Source organism: Copidosoma floridanum, unplaced genomic scaffold (genome assembly GCF_036245765.1).
Source record: "Copidosoma floridanum isolate Cflo_tuat_1 unplaced genomic scaffold, Cflo_Japanese_pri ptg000014l, whole genome shotgun sequence".
Classification (NCBI taxonomy): domain Eukaryota; kingdom Metazoa; phylum Arthropoda; class Insecta; order Hymenoptera; family Encyrtidae; genus Copidosoma; species Copidosoma floridanum.
Window position 1 is genome coordinate 3,320,651 of NW_028321891.1, and position 18,800 is coordinate 3,339,450.

Genomic DNA, 18,800 nt, shown 5'->3' on the forward strand with positions numbered 1-18,800 from the left:
TCCGCGTGGGTGAGCAACAGAGTGTACCATGGTAGTGGTAAACAAAAAATAAAAATTATACATACGCGTGTCAGCTACTCATTTGTTGGACGACGCGTGAAGCCCGGAATTTTCAATTACAGTGCATGACTCATCGGTCTTGCATATTGGTATTCAAACCCTTTCCCGCACCCGATTCTTCATTTTATTTCCATCCCTGCGGAAGTAATTTATAATTTTAGGTTTTTCACCTGAAAGGGACCAAATTTATACCACTTGAAATTTTCTAGAGATCGACCGCACCGTTTTGTGCAAATAAAATTTTATTTAAAAGTTGTATTATTTACTCAACGAGGTAAGCGTACGAGAGCTGCATAAAAAACAGACGTATATTTTTCCATGTATTTAAGCGATGATTCAAGCAGTGGGTAGAATGTATACACTTAAAAATATAATCATCAGTTGTTTTCAAGGTTTTTTACAATCGTTACTGATATATATTATTTTTTCTACAACAAGTGTTTGCAATACAACGAACGTATAATGGTGCTAAATATTATCTGAGAGACCGACAACAAAAATTGTTGGTCGGTAAGGTTTTGCATGGGTAGGAGGAGCGTTTCGGTAAAAGAATAAAGAAGGCCCATCTTTTGTAATATATATAATTTAATTTTATTCAATTTAGTTATAACAGTCTTTAATAACCATGACGGAGTCAGTATGTATTAATCATCAAGCGCCTACTCGACCATCAAATTTTTTTTTTTTTAATATTCATTTAATCAACGATTATAAGAAAGAATCTTCTATACAATATATCTATTATCTTTCAAATATTTTATGCAGTATTGTTTTATCACATTATTGACGTTTATTTACATTAATTAAAATCTTATGCGTCAGACTTTATCATGAACAACAATTATTTATATTTTACAGCAAATTTTCATTGGTCTATGTTAGGTTGTTTTACGAACCTAACGATGTATTCGGTAAGCAACATTAATTGCATACATTCTCATTTATAGAAATTGTGCTTTACGGTGAAAAATTAAAATCGTACGCATGTGATCGTTAATTATCATAGATTTTTTTTATCTTCAAATATGTATAAAAAATAGCTGCTTTGGCAACGCACTAGAATTTATGTGGTTTCTGTTTTACTTCCATATATAGAATATATAAAATTGTAAAACGCTGATACACTCATTTTTTCAACATTATTACTAAGCGATTTAAAAATTGTTTCTCTGGTGTATACGTATATTAACTATTTAAAAATATCTTCAAGTACTGTTTCAAATTGAAAACTCTGTTTTATTTATGCTATGAAATTACTTGTATGGTTATTGAGTTGGTTATTTTTCGTACGTATTTAAAGCAGAAAGATTGTGTAAAAATACTTGGTAGTACTTGCTACTTTTTTTTTTTTTAATTTGAGCATGCTTTTACATAAAAAAAAGTAGCATTACTATTTTTATCACTTTTTTATAATAAAACTTTACCACACCATTGGAATAACTTATAAACATTTTCACAAGCTAAAATGCAATAATCAATTGAACATGAAATCGTCACATCCATCACATATTCTAAAAAATTTAGTAATTACATTATAACAGAATGTACTCTTATTAGGTGAAAGAAGTTTTCTATCGAACATAGCATTCTTTAGTGTTACAAAAATGTTTTGTCTACTACCATACTTTTTATTGTATTTAAAATCTTACCTCATTTAGTGTAATAAAATTGATTCTTCATTGTTTTTGAATCTTTGAGCTCTATGCGATATTTATAAATTATAACAGTTACGATATAACGCTTTTCTTAGAATTTGTAATAATTCTCTTAAAAATATCTTCTTTTCAAGTATTACATGCTTTCAATTGATTTTCTATTTATTTATGAATTTATAAGATTTTTCTGTAAAGAGGAAAAATCTTTTACCCCATATTAGTGTGTATTGAAAAGTTATCGTGAAAAAAAAAAAATGGGGAACGGACCATGTTACGAGTTAATGTAGAATCATTAGGAAGCCAAAAAATATTACTGATATCGTTTGAACCGCTATCAAGGAAGCAAACAAATCTATAAATATTACTTTGTACAAGAAAACAACGTCTGTTAAGCCTATTTCACTATTAATCAGTATGTTCTCGCTCGCTTCTCTGAGGCCTTAGTGCCTTTTTTATAAAAGGGGCAAATATCGGATAAGATAGAAAAATGATGTGTCCCATAAAGTAAAAACTAGAGTATACTTTCATGTAACGCGAATAAGATAGAAGAATAAAAGAAATCATACTATAACCCATAAAGACGAACGTGTAAACTTTAAGGACTGACCAGACCAAAATTCGAAACAGGAAGCTCTCTTTCATAAGATACTGTAGTTTGCTATGCTTCAGCAACACAGGTTTCAACTGCAAAAAGGTAGTCAAATACGACATTTGTTAAACATGTGCTAAAAATGTAAATTTAATTAATGCAAATAATACTTACGTCTTTTTCAAAATACATAATGATAAATTCCATGAAGAAGCAAGCATAGTATCCACTATGAAAACCGTGCCAGATGGCGAGGAAGATCAAAGTTGCTAATTGACTGTAAAGCTTTGAGCCAAGGAACTTACACCTCTTGTATATGTATTCGGCAGCCCAGTGATTAGTATTAACGTTGAACGACAAAATGTAATGATTGAACTCTGTGGCATTTTCGAAAGTAATGAGTTCAACATTAGCACAGCCATCCCATTTATCTTTGCCATTATTGTCTTTGCCATTATACGTCAAACCAAAAGCAATGCACACCTGTACGTAAAAAATAGCCAGTTAGTTCAAGAGAAATTAAAAAGTTAACTCTAGGCAATGAGATGCGTCTGAAAAATGTTTATCCATACCCCCTCCGCAATAAGCCAGCAGCTGATGTACTTGTACAGATTGCACCTTGCCCAGAGCCCAACAAGAAAACAGCGCTTCAAAAATCCCAAATTATCGAACTCTGAGCTTAGCAAGTACTGGTCAGATACGTAATACCTTCCGACTTGATACATGAATATATAAACGAAACCAAGTGAGGCTCGCTTTATGCCAGGCAGCAAGGAATTTGGCGCTATTTTTCGGCCCTCACTATCTGCTTCCTACAAAACGTTATTGTTTTCAATTGAACAACCATCATTGCACACAACAATTGCGAGATAAAAAAAATGGTAACAAATGACTCACTGTCTCTATAAGCTTTCCATTGACATAGTCCAAATATCGTTTCATGCTAAATTGAGGGCCAACTAAAAATGAGCCAGGAAAATAGGTATAAGCGGCAACTTCTACCAAAGATGGACACTGATGTAAGGCCATCGGCTTTTTGTTCTGCAACAACATTTAATGACATTAAATCATTTGCAAAATTCGAAATCTTCAATACGTAATACATATTATAAAAGAGTTTAAACCTCTGGCTGTCTGCCATCAAATAGATCAAAGGCAAGACCAATGAGCCTTAAAGTTAGCACACACTGCGGCAAAGTCCATTTAATGTCGTAATCATCAGTGGCTGTTGTGTAATAACCTGAAAAACAATCAATACTATTTTAGTTGGTTGTTGGGAAATAATTTAAAATTCATGTACATGCGCTGAAAGAATAAATTGATATTTACCTACTAGTAAATAGCCAAGATTATATATGAAACATATTATAACTGACTTTGACGTGCCTCCATATAATTTCAGTACTAAATATGTGCCAAGCAAAGCTGCTAACGAGTGTAGAATATTCCAATCTAAATGGCAAAAAACATATATGGTCTGTTAACTTTAGAAATTTTTTATTTAACAAAGAAGACAGCTCGAAATAAATAAGATGGGTATAATAAAATTACTTTTCAATTTAAAAAATTAAATAGTTTTTTTATATAAGAAATACTTGAAAAAATTTGTTAGAATGGTTAAAAAAAAATTATTTTTGAAATTACCATAATTCAAAAAACCAATTACAAAACCACAGGCAGTAAAGAAATAATGTTGGTACTGTGGGTTTTTCCCAAAAAAGTATTTTCTGTGAAGTAGTGCAACTGGAAAACCTGCAAATAGAAGACGGCACGTTAATTCTCGTGAATTTTAAATATCAGAATAACACAACAGTCTTCTAATTATTTGTTGATATTTTACTAGAGCACATATATATCGCTCATACATATATTGTTTGGTCAATGGTCATCATGACGTAATTGTAAATATGCATTGCATGGATCACAATTTTCTTTTGTGACACACCTAAGCATGCACGACTCATACATAAATATTTAAATACAACTGTCACACTACTAATGTAGTACAGCTATTATGCAATTGGATACATTAGTTTGAAAATTGTTATTAAGTTCAACCTGAAAAAAAATTTCAGGAAATACGTTGCACTTAACGGAAAATTTCTTACTTTCACGCATGATTGTCAGTCAAAGCGGAGCATTGACCACTGACCACACGTGCTTATCTGTATTAATATAAGTTAGTGTAAGTACATCCACGTATGGCTGTTGTTATTTGTTAAGTATCGTAATTCTGAATAGTTTTAAAAATGGACAGCAGTTTGACACGATTGGAAAAATAGTTATATTTAAGAGAAACAAATTTTATTTTTATGCACGATATAGTAAATAATTCATGACGATAATGAATAAAGTTTTAAAAGGGAACATTTGTCGATTGGTGGAGTATAAATACATGTTAATCGAATACTTCTGATCGAGTAAGTGCAATATACATTGCATAACAATAAAAATACAGTAACCGGAGTAACCCTCAGTTCTTACCACACTCTTTTCAATTTTATTCGTCAATGCGGCAGTAGTTTTTTTTAAAAGAAGAATATAGATACGTACCGTCAAATTACACCTTGTACCACTCAACGGGAATTGAAATGTTAAGTGATGAAGTAAGTAGTATTTAACAAAGAATTAAAAAAAAATATGTTCCAACTCAACACACATAACCTTGACGTGGTGAGAATGAAATGGAAAGTTTCGAAATACAATAAAATAGCCATCGTGAATGTAATCAACAATTTGCTTGTCATCGTCAACATGACGGAGATACGATAAGTATAAGGTACAACTAAAACTGCAGCATCGCAAACGCATTGCAGATTGCAAGCATGAGAGGTATTATATTTCATGATCAGGTATAGATGGGTGGTTATATGAGTATATGTATATAATTTGATATTATTACCTAAGAGAATTGAAATAAAAAGTCCAAGTGCGTCCGGCGAGGTGCCCAAGATATCAGATAGCTTGGTTAAGGGTCCGAAATGTTGTACTGCCATTTTTTTTTTTTTTTTTTTTCACTATCCAAGCACCTCTGCACGACGGCACAAGGCCACGATGGTGTACCACTCCGCTCTGCTCAAGTGAAGAGACTGAGAGGTTTATACGCGGTTTACGGAGTTACGGTCTTGCTGATGCTGCTGTTATATATATGTTTGTGGGCATGTGCTGCACAATGTGCATGTGTGTGTGTACCTATATGCTTGTTCAACTTTTATACGCAGTGAGTGACGTTGACTTGACGAGTTGACGGCATATTTATGCACATGGATCTTTCAGGGTGTGAACGTCGCATACAAAATTTTGATTATCGAAAAATTTGTTCTTGATAATTTTTGTTACGTTACTTACCTTTGGTACACAAAAAAAAAAAAAAAAAAAAAAAAAAAAAAAATCTTAAATATCATAATATCCTAAATAACGGGAAATATCAGTAAATTCAACTGCCGTTTTGCGTGAAACAACTTTGAGAAATTGATTTTCCCCATATGCTTAATGTTGAGCCGTACTTACATGGTTATACTTATAATGTGTACGAAAGCCATACGTAAAATAAAATGTCCCCATTGCTGGGTAAGTTATTGATTCACGCGGTTTTTTTGCTATACATTGACGGCAACATACTTACAACCGTTACACGCACAGAACGTCGGAATGGCTATGAAAAAAAATCTAAAATAAACATAATAAAGAAACATAAGATACGCTTTTCGGAGGAATTATGAGATGCTTTTCTTTTTATTGCAGTAAGTAAAAAAAAAACAAAATTTATAAAGTTAAGAAAGAACAAATTTTATAACGCCATTTCATCAACAAATTCCGTAAGTTGCGATTCCACACAAAATATTATTAAATGGCCAAAGCAGAGCCAAACGTAGGTATAATATATGCCGTTCGACACTTATGTGACGTCACAGGTGTTATTCCATCTTTTTATCAATTCATCATTTTTGGCCATTTACGTATTTTAAATCCTAAACATAGGATAGCCCATTTTTTTAATGTTACATTACACATAGGTGGGCGGGAATGACCCATGTAAATATACACTTCGCCCAAGCAAAGATTGACGTTAGTTGTTGAATTGCAGTTAATACCAATAATAAGGTAATTATACATTTAAGGCAAGAAATATTAGTAATGATAAATTCATACAGGATGTAAGTATTATATTACTTACCGTTTGATAAAATACAGACTGATCATATTTTTTGTCGTATATTTATGTTTTGAAGACGTTTCCTTCGATAAAAAATAATCAGCAGATTTGGTTTATTTTCGGTCAATTTATTATTTACACATTGATTACACATAGTGTAATGAGATAACATCGACTCATCATTCGCTTGAATTCAGATAAACTATCACAGAGTAAAAAAAATGGTCTCGCCATTCGTTTCAATTATTATAGATTTTTATGCATTAAATTGTTTATTTTTTAACTTTTTCGTATAGTAGGCTTTTATTGTATGTATACTCTTTGTTCCAAGTTTTTTCTCATTCAACATTCATTATAGTATATTTATATATTTGTTTTCACGACGTAAAACAAAAGCATTAATATTTATGTACTTTCATCCACACATTAATCTGTGTAAATTATTTATACATAAAAATATGTATATATGTATATAATTATAGACTCACATGCATTACATTATTTGTTTACATTTACATTTAATTTTATGTAACAATAAGAATCTCTGCGAATTATTCGATTTTAAATATTTTAATTAGTAAATCTAACTATATAAGTTATTTATCAATAAATGAAATCACAGACATAAGTTTTTAGGCATTTTGGAACGTATAAAGCTTTTGGTGCAAGTACAAATAAAAACAAAGGAAGCTCATGATACCTTACTTTCTAGTGAGTAGAGCGTCCAGTTAATGCCACCACGGGTATAATTCCATGTGCACACTAAAATTTATTGGTTTAATTTTTTTTTAAACTCAAAGATGCTCCTTACAACGTCTCATATGCTTGTGAACAATTTGACTGTTTAATTAAAAAGATCCTAAGCTCAACTGAGAAACTCAACATGTCGAAAGTCTACTAGGAATAATCAGGGAGCTTAAAAATACTGTTATTTGTTTATATCTTGCTCGGTTTCAGATAGGTATCTTCAGAAGAAAAATCTGTACCGTACCGTTACCTTTGCTTTTTTCTTTTTTTTTTTTACACATTTTATTAGGCCGATAAATTATTTATTTACATTCAAATTTATGTTTTGTATGGTAATCAATTTTCTATGATCTGCTTGGTATTTGCATGAGCTTCCTTGTACTATACTTGGTAGATCGAAAAATAAAAAAAATTCATATTGATATCCAAATTCACATTGATTTTTAATACATGTGAGTCTATTTAATAACACATCATAACATTAGTTAAATTTTTTAAGTTCGCAGTATGTATGTATTTATAAAATACAGGAATAATTTCACACCTCTGTAACTTTTTAATTACTCACAAAAATAATTTATTTAAGTTTCCTTGAGGAACGTTGTTGCCACGTTTTTTTGGTCTAATTACATTTATTTGATTGTTTGTTAACTTTCTTTAGTAAGGCTTGAGCGCAAAAAATATTTCGATAATGACAGTAAAAATATTGATATAATCAGTTCCGGAAACATATTTATAAAAGAAGTTTATGATGTATAAAAAAAATATATAAAATATTTGTACATTCATATTAAAAAAATGAAGATTTTAAACTAATTAGAATCATTCTACGTGACTATTTAGACTTTTTAAAGATCGCAAAAAGAAATTTTTGTAAATAGCTTTCTTATTTGTGCTATTAAGTACTTTCAATGCCTGGTCACATATTCCACAATCTCAAAACTTTCTCTAAAATTAGATATTTCGCATTTTAAACTGCGTCTTTTAAATATTTTTTCTTACATATATTATTATACTATACTATGTTATTTCGATAAAATAATTTATTATTCATCCATTTCATTTTTCATAGTGGAATGCATTATGCAGAAAAATAGTTTTTACTTGGTCAAGTTATTGTTGGAGGACTTTGCTAAGTGTAGACCGAGAATATAATTATATTATTACATCGAAAATTTTGTTATATTTTCTAAAGAATTGCAAGCCCCGAAAAATAATGCCTCAAAGTTAATATTCCATACAGCGTTTCTTTACGATCAACAGATTTCATTACTTTCACTCACTATTACGTTCATAAAATTACTGGACTTTCTTTTCATCGACATAAATTATGCGGCCTCTCCACTAGACTCTTTGAGGTGAAAACAATTACTTATTCTAAAAATGGCAAATGTTGATGTAAACCTATTTTTTTTATTTTTTTATTTTTTGTAAATTAACAAAAGCCCTTTAAAAATATCGATACCTTTGACACGACGAATATTGTCACCCACAAAATTATCTATATAGGTTTTTTACAATATACTTTTTTTTCAATATCTTAAAAACTACTGGTACGTCCGTAACTCATAATTAATTTTGATCACATAAAATCTTCAGTAATATATCAAATCTGAGTATCTATTTTTATTTTGCTACTTTTGCGCTATGCTTAGTTTGCAAGCTTTTTACGTAATAGAAGTCGCATAAAATTTCGTATCGTTATCATAGTAGTGCCTACATTGAGTCAAGATAATAAAGATTTTATCACTTTATCTATTTGTCATCCTAGTGTTATTTAAATTTTCTGCAAAAATTATGATGGTCAGATTTGTTCACTTAAACAAAATAACTGTATCATATATCGTAAGAATCCCTCACGTCTCGTAATAAAGGAACTTGATTGTTGTTGTTTAAGTCTATATATTATTATGTATTGTGTATAAGAAATATTCAAAAGTATAATATATCCAAGTACAGTAGCAATATTGCAAGTCGTTTAATTTTTTTTCTCAAATATTTATTTCCCCGGCACAGCTTTCTTTATCCACCTAATCCTCGTAACTTTTTCATCCCACATTATTATTATTATTATTATAATCTTTTATATCTTTTAGCATCATTGCAACTGTCATATATGATAACGTCAAGCTCCAAGAACACGTATATATACTTTCGATTAATATATATATGTATAATAAATACGCGATAGAATTTATCGTACGTAGTCTTTATCTAAACTTGATAGTGATTCACTTTCATAAAACAGTCTTTTGTAAAACTGTAGTTTTTGTTTTTTTTTTTGTTTTTTTTTACAAACGTAAATAAACAAGCAAAAAGCGATCGCACACGTTTGTATTATCCTTATATACACGATATGCGCTCCTACGGAAGGATTAGCGGAAAAAATCCCTACACAGAGACAAAATTAGCACCTAATCATCGCTAGCAATGCTGTTTTTTTTTTTTTTTTGTTTATTGCGAAAAAAAATGTACGATTCTCTTTGATTCTGCGCTCCTTTCACGTACTTTGAAACTAGCGATGCAAGATCAAGCCTCCGGTATATCCTCCGTACGCTATGAGCGAAAAAACCTCACGAAATTCACAAGTGCTTGGCTCATTGGTTTATGTATTTTGGCCGTCGTACGTTTCGGTCTCGCGAAAGTGCATACCTGGTGCAAGTCACGCATACAACTTACAGGGTCGAGGGTGTCCCTTAACTGGAGAGCAGCGACGTCACGGTGGCGTTGGCGACGGTGATAAAACTCGCCGGGTCACTGTCGCGTTGGCGCTTCTCGCAGTAAAACATGACACCCCCGTGGGCACAGGAGGCCGACGCTGACTCGTCAAACAGAAGGAGAAGGAGACCCGAGGCAGCGGCAAAGACACCTGCAACGAGGAGCCCTAGAGCCGGGAGCTTGAGCCGCGACAGCACCGGACCCTCCTCGAGCCTCAGGTAACAGAGAGCCGGGAGAACGTAGGCCAGCGGCACCGCAGCGAGTATCCCGTTCAGCTCGAGGACGATGCCCAGACAGTCGGTAGACATGGAGATGAGGTAGGCCAGCCCGATGATGCCGAGCGTGATCGCCAGGTACTTGCGATCCGAGCCCGCGATGTACGCGTCGTGGTTCTCCACCTCGTCGGTACCCCGCACCGCGGTCATAATGACCTGTATAAAACCAACGCGTCAAATGACATTGAAAAACATTGGGATGGCTCACTTTGTGGCTCACCTCGCGGGTGACGAAGCACTCGATCGGGAAGGTCAGGAGGATGGTGCCGCTGAACATGAGCCGCGAAAAGTTCATGAGGTCGTCGTCCCAGCAGTAGTTCTCCATGAGGTCGCCCTGAACGAAGCTGGTGAAAGTCGCGTAGCCGGCGATACCAAAGGCCGCGGCCACGAGGAACGAGGTGAACAGCGACCAGTGGGTCACCACGTCCCACTTTTTCTGGGTCGCGTGCTCGATCGAGCTGTAGATCAGAAAGGTGTTGTGGTGGCACATGAACGCGAACGCCATTATCCCGACGGCAGGGACGACTCCCCCGATGTGCCCGAAGCTCCAGCTGTCCCCGTGGCTCGGCCTACACGTATATATACACACACGTATGTATATTAATAATAATTGTATCGACACGTGGATAGACCGATTTATGGGAGACTCACACGATAGCCGACATGGAGCCCATCCGCACGAATATGGCGAAGAGGATGAAGCCAACGCAGACGAGCGAGAGGAAGGAGATTTTGGCGAGGCGGGCGACGTTCTTGTAGAGACAGAGCGGGATGACGATGAGCAGGGTCGACAGGAGGATGACCAGTTCGCGCCTCACGAGGAAGCTGTCCTTGTCGAGGCCAGTCACGCGTATCAGTACCTTTGTCACGGTGTCGCCCACCACGACGTTGTACGACACCATCGCTAAGACACACATGGGTATATATTATTGTTAAATGAGGAAGAAAAAAAAAAAACGTGTGTCGGAGTTGTTGGTCGTACCGACGAATGGGTAGATGAACTGGAGTGCGGTGAGGATGTAAAAGCCCGGTCGGCCGAAGGCGTGTCGCATGAGGCCCTGGTAGCTCATTTCGCCGCAGAGGTGTCCGCTACGGACCATCAGGATCAGCGAGTAGTCGGTTAAAACGGCCACGAGGACCAGCAACAGCATCCCGAGACCAAAACCAGCTTGATGGAGGGCGTAGGGTATACCTGCGAGTAAAAAAATAAACATACTTAAACCCTTTGGGTATGTGGATATACGTAAGGATTCAAGGCTTTATAAATACAATACCGATCACGCCGCTGCCGATTATGGAGTTGATGAAGTTGAAACTCGCCAGAGGCAGGCTCGAGAACTTTTCAGAGTCCCCTTCGTCTCCTTCCTACGGATGGGTCATGTGTATTTTTTTTTTTTTTTTTTTTTTTCAATCGAATGAGGAATAATAGTAAAATCAAAGGGGGTTTCGATGCGAGTCTCGATCGCTTGGCTCATATACAATATTTCTCTAAGGACTAATATGCACATAATACACGCCTCGAGGCACTGGTAAAACTGCCACTTTCTTGTGTTCAGTATAAATCATGCTCTGAATTATATATTGTTTTCAAAGCACAAACATGTACAGCGAGAGCTGCGAAAAAAAAAAAAAAAAAAACATAGCGTGTACAATAAAAATATACATGGCATTTCTCACACACCGCAGCCATGTATTGTATATATCTATACATGTATATTGTAACAGCGACGAGCACTCAGCACTATACAATATCGATCGGGCCATGCTTTTTTGTTTTGTTGCTCTTTTTCCTTACACATCTCGTTAATCCCGCATGTATTGCGACACGCCAAAGACATAATTATTACAGCCTAGACAGACGCGCTACTACTATCTTTAATTGGATTAATTAATTTTTCAACCTTTTTTGTTCATCACAAGTATCTCTCGGTCAACTATCAAAGCTTCTATTCATGCCTTGAAAATACACGTGTATATATTTTATGCGTAAGCGGCAGAAAATGATGTAATTGGTAGCATGAGATGCAATGCACATACAAACTGAGTAGATCATCGATTTTTCGGTTTTTCTACTTTTACACATAACAATAAAAACGATCCATTTATTATATATGCCGCGGACTCTACAACGTGCAAAGCATAAAATTACAAATGTATATTATATACATATATATATATATATTTAATAACGGGGATACCGTATAGAAATTATGCCAAACGTATAAAAATATGCGGTATTATCGAGCCCCAAAATTATATGACTGTATAATCGGCATCACATGGCCAAATATAATCATGCGGTACAAGTAATTGTCTATAAAAGTACGGCTACGTTGTTGCTGACGGTGACGATGCTTGCCATATATAATATATAGTCTTACCCTAACTAGTCGCTTCATGTCGTCAAAAGAATCCTCGGAGCCAAGGCTGCCTCCCTGCAGTGTCAGATTCACACAGTGATTTGTCAACCCTTATTAGTGGTTGTTAATGAAAATGTTACATAAAGTGTCATGCGAGTCACACGTGGCTATGCACTTAATTTGTACATCGGAAGTATAGGTACATGTATAATTAAAGTGCCTTTTATCGTTTGATTGATTGATTTCATTGTTGTCGCAAGATAGGTAGGTACTTTGAGAGCTAACACATCACGAATGTGTGTGTGTGTGTGTCAAGTGCACTTTTCGGGAGTAAAAAAAAAAGAGGAGCAGGAGGAGGAGGAGGAGGAGATGAGATAGAAGAGAGAATTGAACGATTGATCGGGAGAGGCATCGGACCATGTCTCTCTTGCACCCATGAGTACCTGTTGCACTGCTCGATAAATGTAGAGCACGAGGTGCACATATAAATGTATATTATATATATATACGTGTTGTGAGGGCACATGTATATAATATATGTACGTATACACATCGAATGAGAATCCCTTCTGCAGACATCACGCTGATTTAAAGTTTGTCAATATATCGTTAAAGTAATTTTTTTTTTTTTTTTTAATTCAAAAAGAGAAGAGCAAAAAAAAATTGGATGATAAGGGCCAACAGGAGTAAAGGGTAAGGTTGAAAGCCATATAAAAACGGGACGCACGAAAAATGTTAACGCAAAGTCACGAAGAAATATTTTTCCTATTACTTTGGTTTTTTTTTTTTTTTATTCTCGTACATATTGAAATACCTGTACCGTCCCTCGAAAAAAAAAAAAAGCTCGAGGAAAATCAGATTGTACCGCTCTGCCGCGGTGGAATTTAATATAAAGGAAACGCACGAGAAACGTGACTTCGCCGCATACCTTTTTTTCTTCATACAAGTATTTTTTCCTTTTCCTTATTTTCATTAATCTTCATAATAATTTTTTATAGCATGGAAATCTCAGCTGTTGTCTAAAACGAAATTGAAGAAAGAAAAAAAAAAAAAAAAATCACAGTACAAGTAAGAGTTACGCGTTATGAAAAACGTACGTCTCAATCGGAAAATTGATTAGCTCGAGGGTCTTGTACATCGGACTCTCTGGCTGTACACTTCGTACACGCGGAATAATACACGAGATGTACAATTTACAACAACAACAACACACCGTTACATCTAAAATATTCTCGTTCGGATTGGATTATGTTGGTTTCGCTCTGCGCATCAATAAATCAACGCGCGCGGGGCATTAAATTACTCGAAAGATCAAATCACCCCTGTATATAATAAAGAACAGGGAGATTAGGTAAGTAATGTTGGTAATTTTACTCGAGGGACAAAGTTATCGCACTCGGGTGGATTCAACGCGCAAAAAGAGTATAAATTTTGTAACAATCACATAAGTGCATTCACCAGGTGTGGAAGGAAATTGAAATCCGATTCGCCGTGAAGTAATCGCTAGGCCGTATATGGATAAGATACAATATGTGTCTATATATTTTTATTTATTTTCTTTTTTTTTTTTTTGCGGCGACGAAACTAGCCTCGAGGAGACAACAACTGTCGATGCGTATATTTATGTTTATTGTGATTGTTAAAGATTGTCTTTGATACAACGATAACAATTGTTGCACAATGTAATAAGTGCGAAATATTTGGGCACGACCATGTATCTTCCCTAGTGCGGTAAAGGGAAGATAGAGAGATTAGTTGAAGAATCCGTGTCAAAGCACGGGAAAACTACAACTAATTAATAATTATACGTGTAGGAGAAAAAAAAGGGGAGGGGGAGTGGAAGAAACTTACGTCCTCGAAGGGCTTCCTCGCGTCGAGAATGTAACTTTTCTCGTCCATGGTTTTCCTGATGGGCTCGGAGCCGCTCTCCATCGTGTATATTTGTATTTGTGTGTACACACGAGGGTCGATCAAACAAACCCAACTACGTCAGCAGAGGGTGGCTGCTGGTGTGCCAAACGTTTGCGTCCACGCCGGGCACTTTCACTCGGACGACTGCTGGATAAACCGAGGCGATGTATATTATATCGTCGGCAGGCCGCCCCCAGCTCGCCTCGATCAGTCAGTAAAAAACTTGCGACTCTCTCTCTCGGGCCTATATCTCTTTCTGTGCTCCCTAATCTATATACCTATAGTTTTATCTATTGATTACCACCGCCACTGCATCTGTGTATATTGCTTCTTGGTGCTATGTGTAACGCGTAACTTGAAACTTGTGTGTGTGCCTCCTGTCCGCGAGCGCACGCGCTCCACTTCGCTTCCTCCCGTTTGAATTTTTATGATAAACACCAACTATCAATCTAAAGAGTACTATATATGTGTACATGTATAGCTCCGGAGGAATATATTTGATCGATTCCTTATGGGAGTCTGCGTGGAGGTGACGCTTGGAGTCTCCGATGAGTCACTTGTGCGGGTGCTCATCTGCCGTTTTTTTCATGGATCATATGATATTGTTCCGTGGAAGGATTTCTTGAACTTTTGCAAAGTATACGTGCCAATTTTCACAGGGTTAGGTGATACATTTTGCACCATGTACACCCCTACAGCTGTATCTATCTGTAATTCGCATAAAAAAGAAGCGCGCTCTACTGTGGCTCAATTTTTGAGCTTTGAAGTACAGGTATTGAATAAAAATGACAGCCAAAATTTTTACCTCCACGTACTTATACTTAGGTAGAGATACAATTGTACTTTCGTAACGCGTCGTGCGTCGATCGTTGATCGGTTATCAACTGAGAATTAAATCGGCGGTATTTATCGGTATTTCGAATTCGGTACTTCCCTGCGCGCATGAATACTGCACATCATTGGACTAACCTAACCTTTTAAGAAGTATATATAAACAAAACAAATCATATGTATAACAGAAGACAAATATATTGCCATACCGGAGTGTTATTTGCACGCAGCTGACGTGGTGTGTGAATGAGTTTTCACCATACTGTTATACAGTATTTTAATTTGTAGGTATATGATTAACAGTCAAAAATGTGATTTAATTAGATTAGTGCAAGTACATTTAAAGTGTATCGGTTGAATGTAGGTAAGATCACTTAAAACTGCGCAATGTCGGGTGAGAACGACATCCTCAAGAAGGAGGTCCAACTTTCGGAGGACCTCGAAGACGACCTTATCCGGGAGGTCTTGAATTCTGGCACGGATCTTCGTCAGTATTCGGCCCAAATTGAAAAGGAGCTCCAGGAAGTCGAGAACAAGTCCATTCAGGATTACATGAAGGAGAGCGAAAACATTGCCAGCTTGCACAATCAAATTGCAGCCTGCGACAACATCTTGGAGGTTGTAATATTGCAGTCAGTTTAATTATTGGTTAATCAGCAGGTATATGTGAATCTTTGTCCTTGCAGCAAATGGAGTCGATGCTCATGGGCTTTCAGTCTGATTTGGGGAGTATAAGCGAGGAAATTCTTCACCTTCAGCGAAAGTCAATTACCATGAGCCAACAGTTGACCAATAGGCAGGGCATCAGAGGACCACTGAGTCAGTTCATCGAGGACATATCAGTTTCGGATGATCTCATAGCGTAAGCTCTTGCTTTGTGCATTGTCCGAGCTAGTGGTTTTTTTTTTATTGTTTGCTTACTCATTTTGTTGTTTATAGAGGGATTATGGACAGTCTTGTGGTTGAGCCGGAATTTGTAACGAATCTCGAGATACTCAGTCACAAAATCAATTTCGTAAAAGAACAGAGCTTCAAAGATACAAAAAGCTGCAATGATGTCAAAGATACACTGGAAAAACTAAAGTTGAAGGCAATGGCAAAGATCAGAACTTATCTTCTGGAGCAAATATATAAATTTAGAAAACCCATGACCAATTTTCAAGTGCCACAGAACAACATGTTGAAATTTAAATTATTTTTTGAATTCATTCTTGCTAACGAAAGAAACATTGCCGAGGAAATATGTGGAGAGTACATTGATACAATGGGAAAAATATACTACTCTTATTTCAAATCTTACTCTTCAAGGTTGAAAAAGTTGCAGGTAAAGTATTAGTATCTTATCTTAAACAATAGTTTGTGTAGTATTGTTGCTAAGTTGCTATTATATATGTGAAATGCAGTTTGATGAAAGTCCTTCCAAAGATGATTTGATGGGAGTAGAAGATACTGCAAGCAGAGGTCTTTTCCACAAATCTCATTTGAAACATAGAGGAACTGTTTTCTCGATTGGTACTCGGGGTGAAGTCTTGTCTTCCCAGTTAGAAGCTCCTATAATAGTGCCTCACACTGCGTCAAAAACAAAAGTGAGTTATCACGTTCAATGTTCCATAAACGCGTTGTATCTATGGCATTGTAATACATCTCTTATTTTTATTCTTCTCAGTATCACTATGAAGCTCTTTTTAGAAGTGAACAGTATGCTGTTGTTGATAATGGATGTCGTGAGTATTTGTTCTTGAGTGAATTTTTCAAACTAAGAGGACCTCAAGCTTTAGACATTTTTAATCAAGTAAATACTGCTTTTGATGAAGCATTGTGAATTAATGTAATTCGGGAAAAATTAAAATTATCTTCCTACAGGTCATGGGAAAAACATTGAGTCTACTGTTGAAAAATTTACAATTATTTGTCGATACCTCTTACGATTGTATAGCATTGTTCTTATGCTTACATCTCGTTATGAGGTACCAACTAATGTGCCACAAGAGAGTAGTACCAGCACTTGATAAGTATTGGGACAATATGACTTCAGCTATTTGGCCAAGGTGACATATCTAATACTTTTTACACTGAGTTGTTGATGAAAATTGATTTTTAACCTTCTTTTAGATTTGAATACGTTTTTCGAATGAACATTCAAAGTATCAAGGAGTGCGATCCAATGAAATTTACTCGAGAAACCGGGCCCCACTATGTATGTTTGAAATAATAGTCAGATTTCTTTAATCTGAATCTTCTTGTGGAACCAAAATATTCTAATTTCGTAAATTTATGCTCATTAGATTACTAGACGTTATGCCGAATTCAGTGCAGCCATGATTGGCGTTGGTGAAGGTTTCCCTTGCGAAGGTGCTACTCAACTGTTAGCTGAATTAAGAGAAGCCGTTCAGTGTTTCTTACTTAGAATGGCTGCAGTCTTCCCTCAGAGAACTCGACAGCTCGTTTTTCTCATCAACAACTATGACCTTGTTCTTGGTGTTCTCATGGTAACATATGATAATACAAGTAAATAACAAGCCTACTCAAGTTGAATTTCTTTCTTAGTAAAAACTTTTCCATTGCAGGAAAGAACGAGAGACAATTCAAAAGAGGCTGAAAGTTTTCGTGAACAAATGAATGCGAGATCAGCCGAGTACGTTGAAGAAATTTTGAGTCCTCATTTTGGTGAAATCATCCAATTGGTCAAGGAGTCGGAAGTACTGATAGAGAAAGGACAAACCGAAGATCTAAAGAGACAGGAAGGTAAAGCTCTCGCTCTTGTTCAATCTTTTACAAATAATTGGAAACGAGCATTGGAGGAAATAAACCGCGAGGTGGTGAAGTCGTTTCCCAGTCTCCTTTTAGGTACCTCGCTGGTTCAGCGAGCCATGACTCAGCTCGTTCAATACTACCACCGATTCCATAAAATCTTACCTGCCAATGCTCGACCACAATTAACCAATATCCATCACATTATGGTCGAAATTAAAAAGTACAAGACAAACTATTAATCAATTGCCCTCCCCTGTCCGTAATTTGTACACATAATTTTACACATCCGTATTTTATACGAATAATTCTATATTTTTAATTAACTTGAAAAAACTTAGCAGTATTGTCATGCCTACGTCCACCAGAGATTGGATTTATTTGTATGATTTTCATTTCGCATGTTCGCGCTTTGAAAGTTGTCCTAGAAATGTTGTTAAAAAGCTACAAAAAAAAAAACCGTATTAAGTTGTAATGGATTTATAATGAATTCCGCATGTTAGGTAAAACTCTGCTTTTTATACATGCGTCACTAACAGTTGTTAGTTGAGCTACAAAAAATTATGTATTATTTAGTAGATTTGTACATAGTTGTAAATAAACACGCTTTAAAAAGCAAGTAAAAAGAAAAAGACAGAGGAAAAAGAAAAAGAGAGTTAAATAAAAAAAATTCTGTACATTTATTAATAAAATAATACACACTTCATTACGAAACTAAGTAGTGTTTGCGTGTTTTAAAGTACGAAT

The 18,800-nt window shown here is 35.5% G+C and overlaps 3 protein-coding genes across 3 annotated transcripts; 1 reads left to right on the forward strand and 2 right to left on the reverse strand.

Moving 5' to 3' along the window:
* Positions 1-627: 627 nt before the first annotated feature.
* Positions 628-5,393, reverse strand: nes (lysophosphatidylcholine acyltransferase 3 protein nessy). The gene is made up of 8 exons (XM_014351270.3): positions 5,207-5,393; positions 3,949-4,056; positions 3,634-3,756; positions 3,429-3,544; positions 3,202-3,345; positions 2,877-3,116; positions 2,479-2,787; positions 628-2,399 (listed from the first exon to the last, which is right to left on the reverse strand). Exons 1-8 carry the CDS (start codon positions 5,298-5,300, stop codon positions 2,121-2,123), a joined length of 1,413 nt encoding a protein of 470 aa, XP_014206756.2. The 5' UTR covers positions 5,301-5,393; the 3' UTR covers positions 628-2,120.
* Positions 5,394-9,473: 4,080 nt separating this feature from the next.
* LOC106638194 (putative sodium-coupled neutral amino acid transporter 11) lies at positions 9,474-14,635 on the reverse strand. The gene is made up of 7 exons (XM_014351258.3): positions 14,412-14,635; positions 12,582-12,635; positions 11,475-11,565; positions 11,183-11,392; positions 10,852-11,104; positions 10,421-10,769; positions 9,474-10,356 (listed from the first exon to the last, which is right to left on the reverse strand). Exons 1-7 carry the CDS (start codon positions 14,490-14,492, stop codon positions 9,904-9,906), a joined length of 1,491 nt encoding a protein of 496 aa, XP_014206744.2. The 5' UTR covers positions 14,493-14,635; the 3' UTR covers positions 9,474-9,903.
* Positions 14,636-15,527: 892 nt separating this feature from the next.
* Positions 15,528-18,742, forward strand: Vps52 (vacuolar protein sorting 52). The gene is made up of 10 exons (XM_014351271.2): positions 15,528-15,586; positions 15,667-15,920; positions 15,989-16,164; positions 16,242-16,626; positions 16,706-16,888; positions 16,969-17,094; positions 17,166-17,350; positions 17,415-17,499; positions 17,588-17,791; positions 17,870-18,742. The coding sequence occupies exons 2-10, from the start codon at positions 15,690-15,692 to the stop codon at positions 18,293-18,295; spliced, it is 2,001 nt and encodes a 666-aa protein (XP_014206757.2). The 5' UTR covers positions 15,528-15,586; positions 15,667-15,689; the 3' UTR covers positions 18,296-18,742.
* Positions 18,743-18,800: the final 58 nt, after the last annotated feature.

Excerpts from the sequence above, each read along its gene's own strand:
- nes (XM_014351270.3), bottom strand. The coding sequence starts at position 5,300 with ATGGCAGTACAACATTTCGGACCCTTAACCAAGCTATCTGATATCTTG. Across the intron at positions 3,545-3,633 it reads TCTTGGCTATTTACTAGTAG|GTTATTACACAACAGCCACT; the intron begins GTAAATATCAAT and ends ATTGTTTTTCAG. Across the intron at positions 2,400-2,478 it reads TTATGTATTTTGAAAAAGAC|TTGAAACCTGTGTTGCTGAA; the intron begins GTAAGTATTATT and ends ACCTTTTTGCAG.
- LOC106638194 (XM_014351258.3), bottom strand. The coding sequence starts at position 14,492 with ATGGAGAGCGGCTCCGAGCCCATCAGGAAAACCATGGACGAGAAAAGT. Across the intron at positions 12,636-14,411 it reads CGAGGAAGCCCTTCGAGGAC|GGAGGCAGCCTTGGCTCCGA; the intron begins GTAAGTTTCTTC and ends CTGACACTGCAG. Across the intron at positions 11,566-12,581 it reads ACATGAAGCGACTAGTTAGG|GAAGGAGACGAAGGGGACTC; the intron begins GTAAGACTATAT and ends ACCCATCCGTAG.
- Vps52 (XM_014351271.2), top strand. The coding sequence starts at position 15,690 with ATGTCGGGTGAGAACGACATCCTCAAGAAGGAGGTCCAACTTTCGGAG. Across the intron at positions 15,921-15,988 it reads CCTGCGACAACATCTTGGAG|CAAATGGAGTCGATGCTCAT; the intron begins GTTGTAATATTG and ends TTGTCCTTGCAG. Across the intron at positions 17,792-17,869 it reads TTGTTCTTGGTGTTCTCATG|GAAAGAACGAGAGACAATTC; the intron begins GTAACATATGAT and ends TTTCCATTGCAG.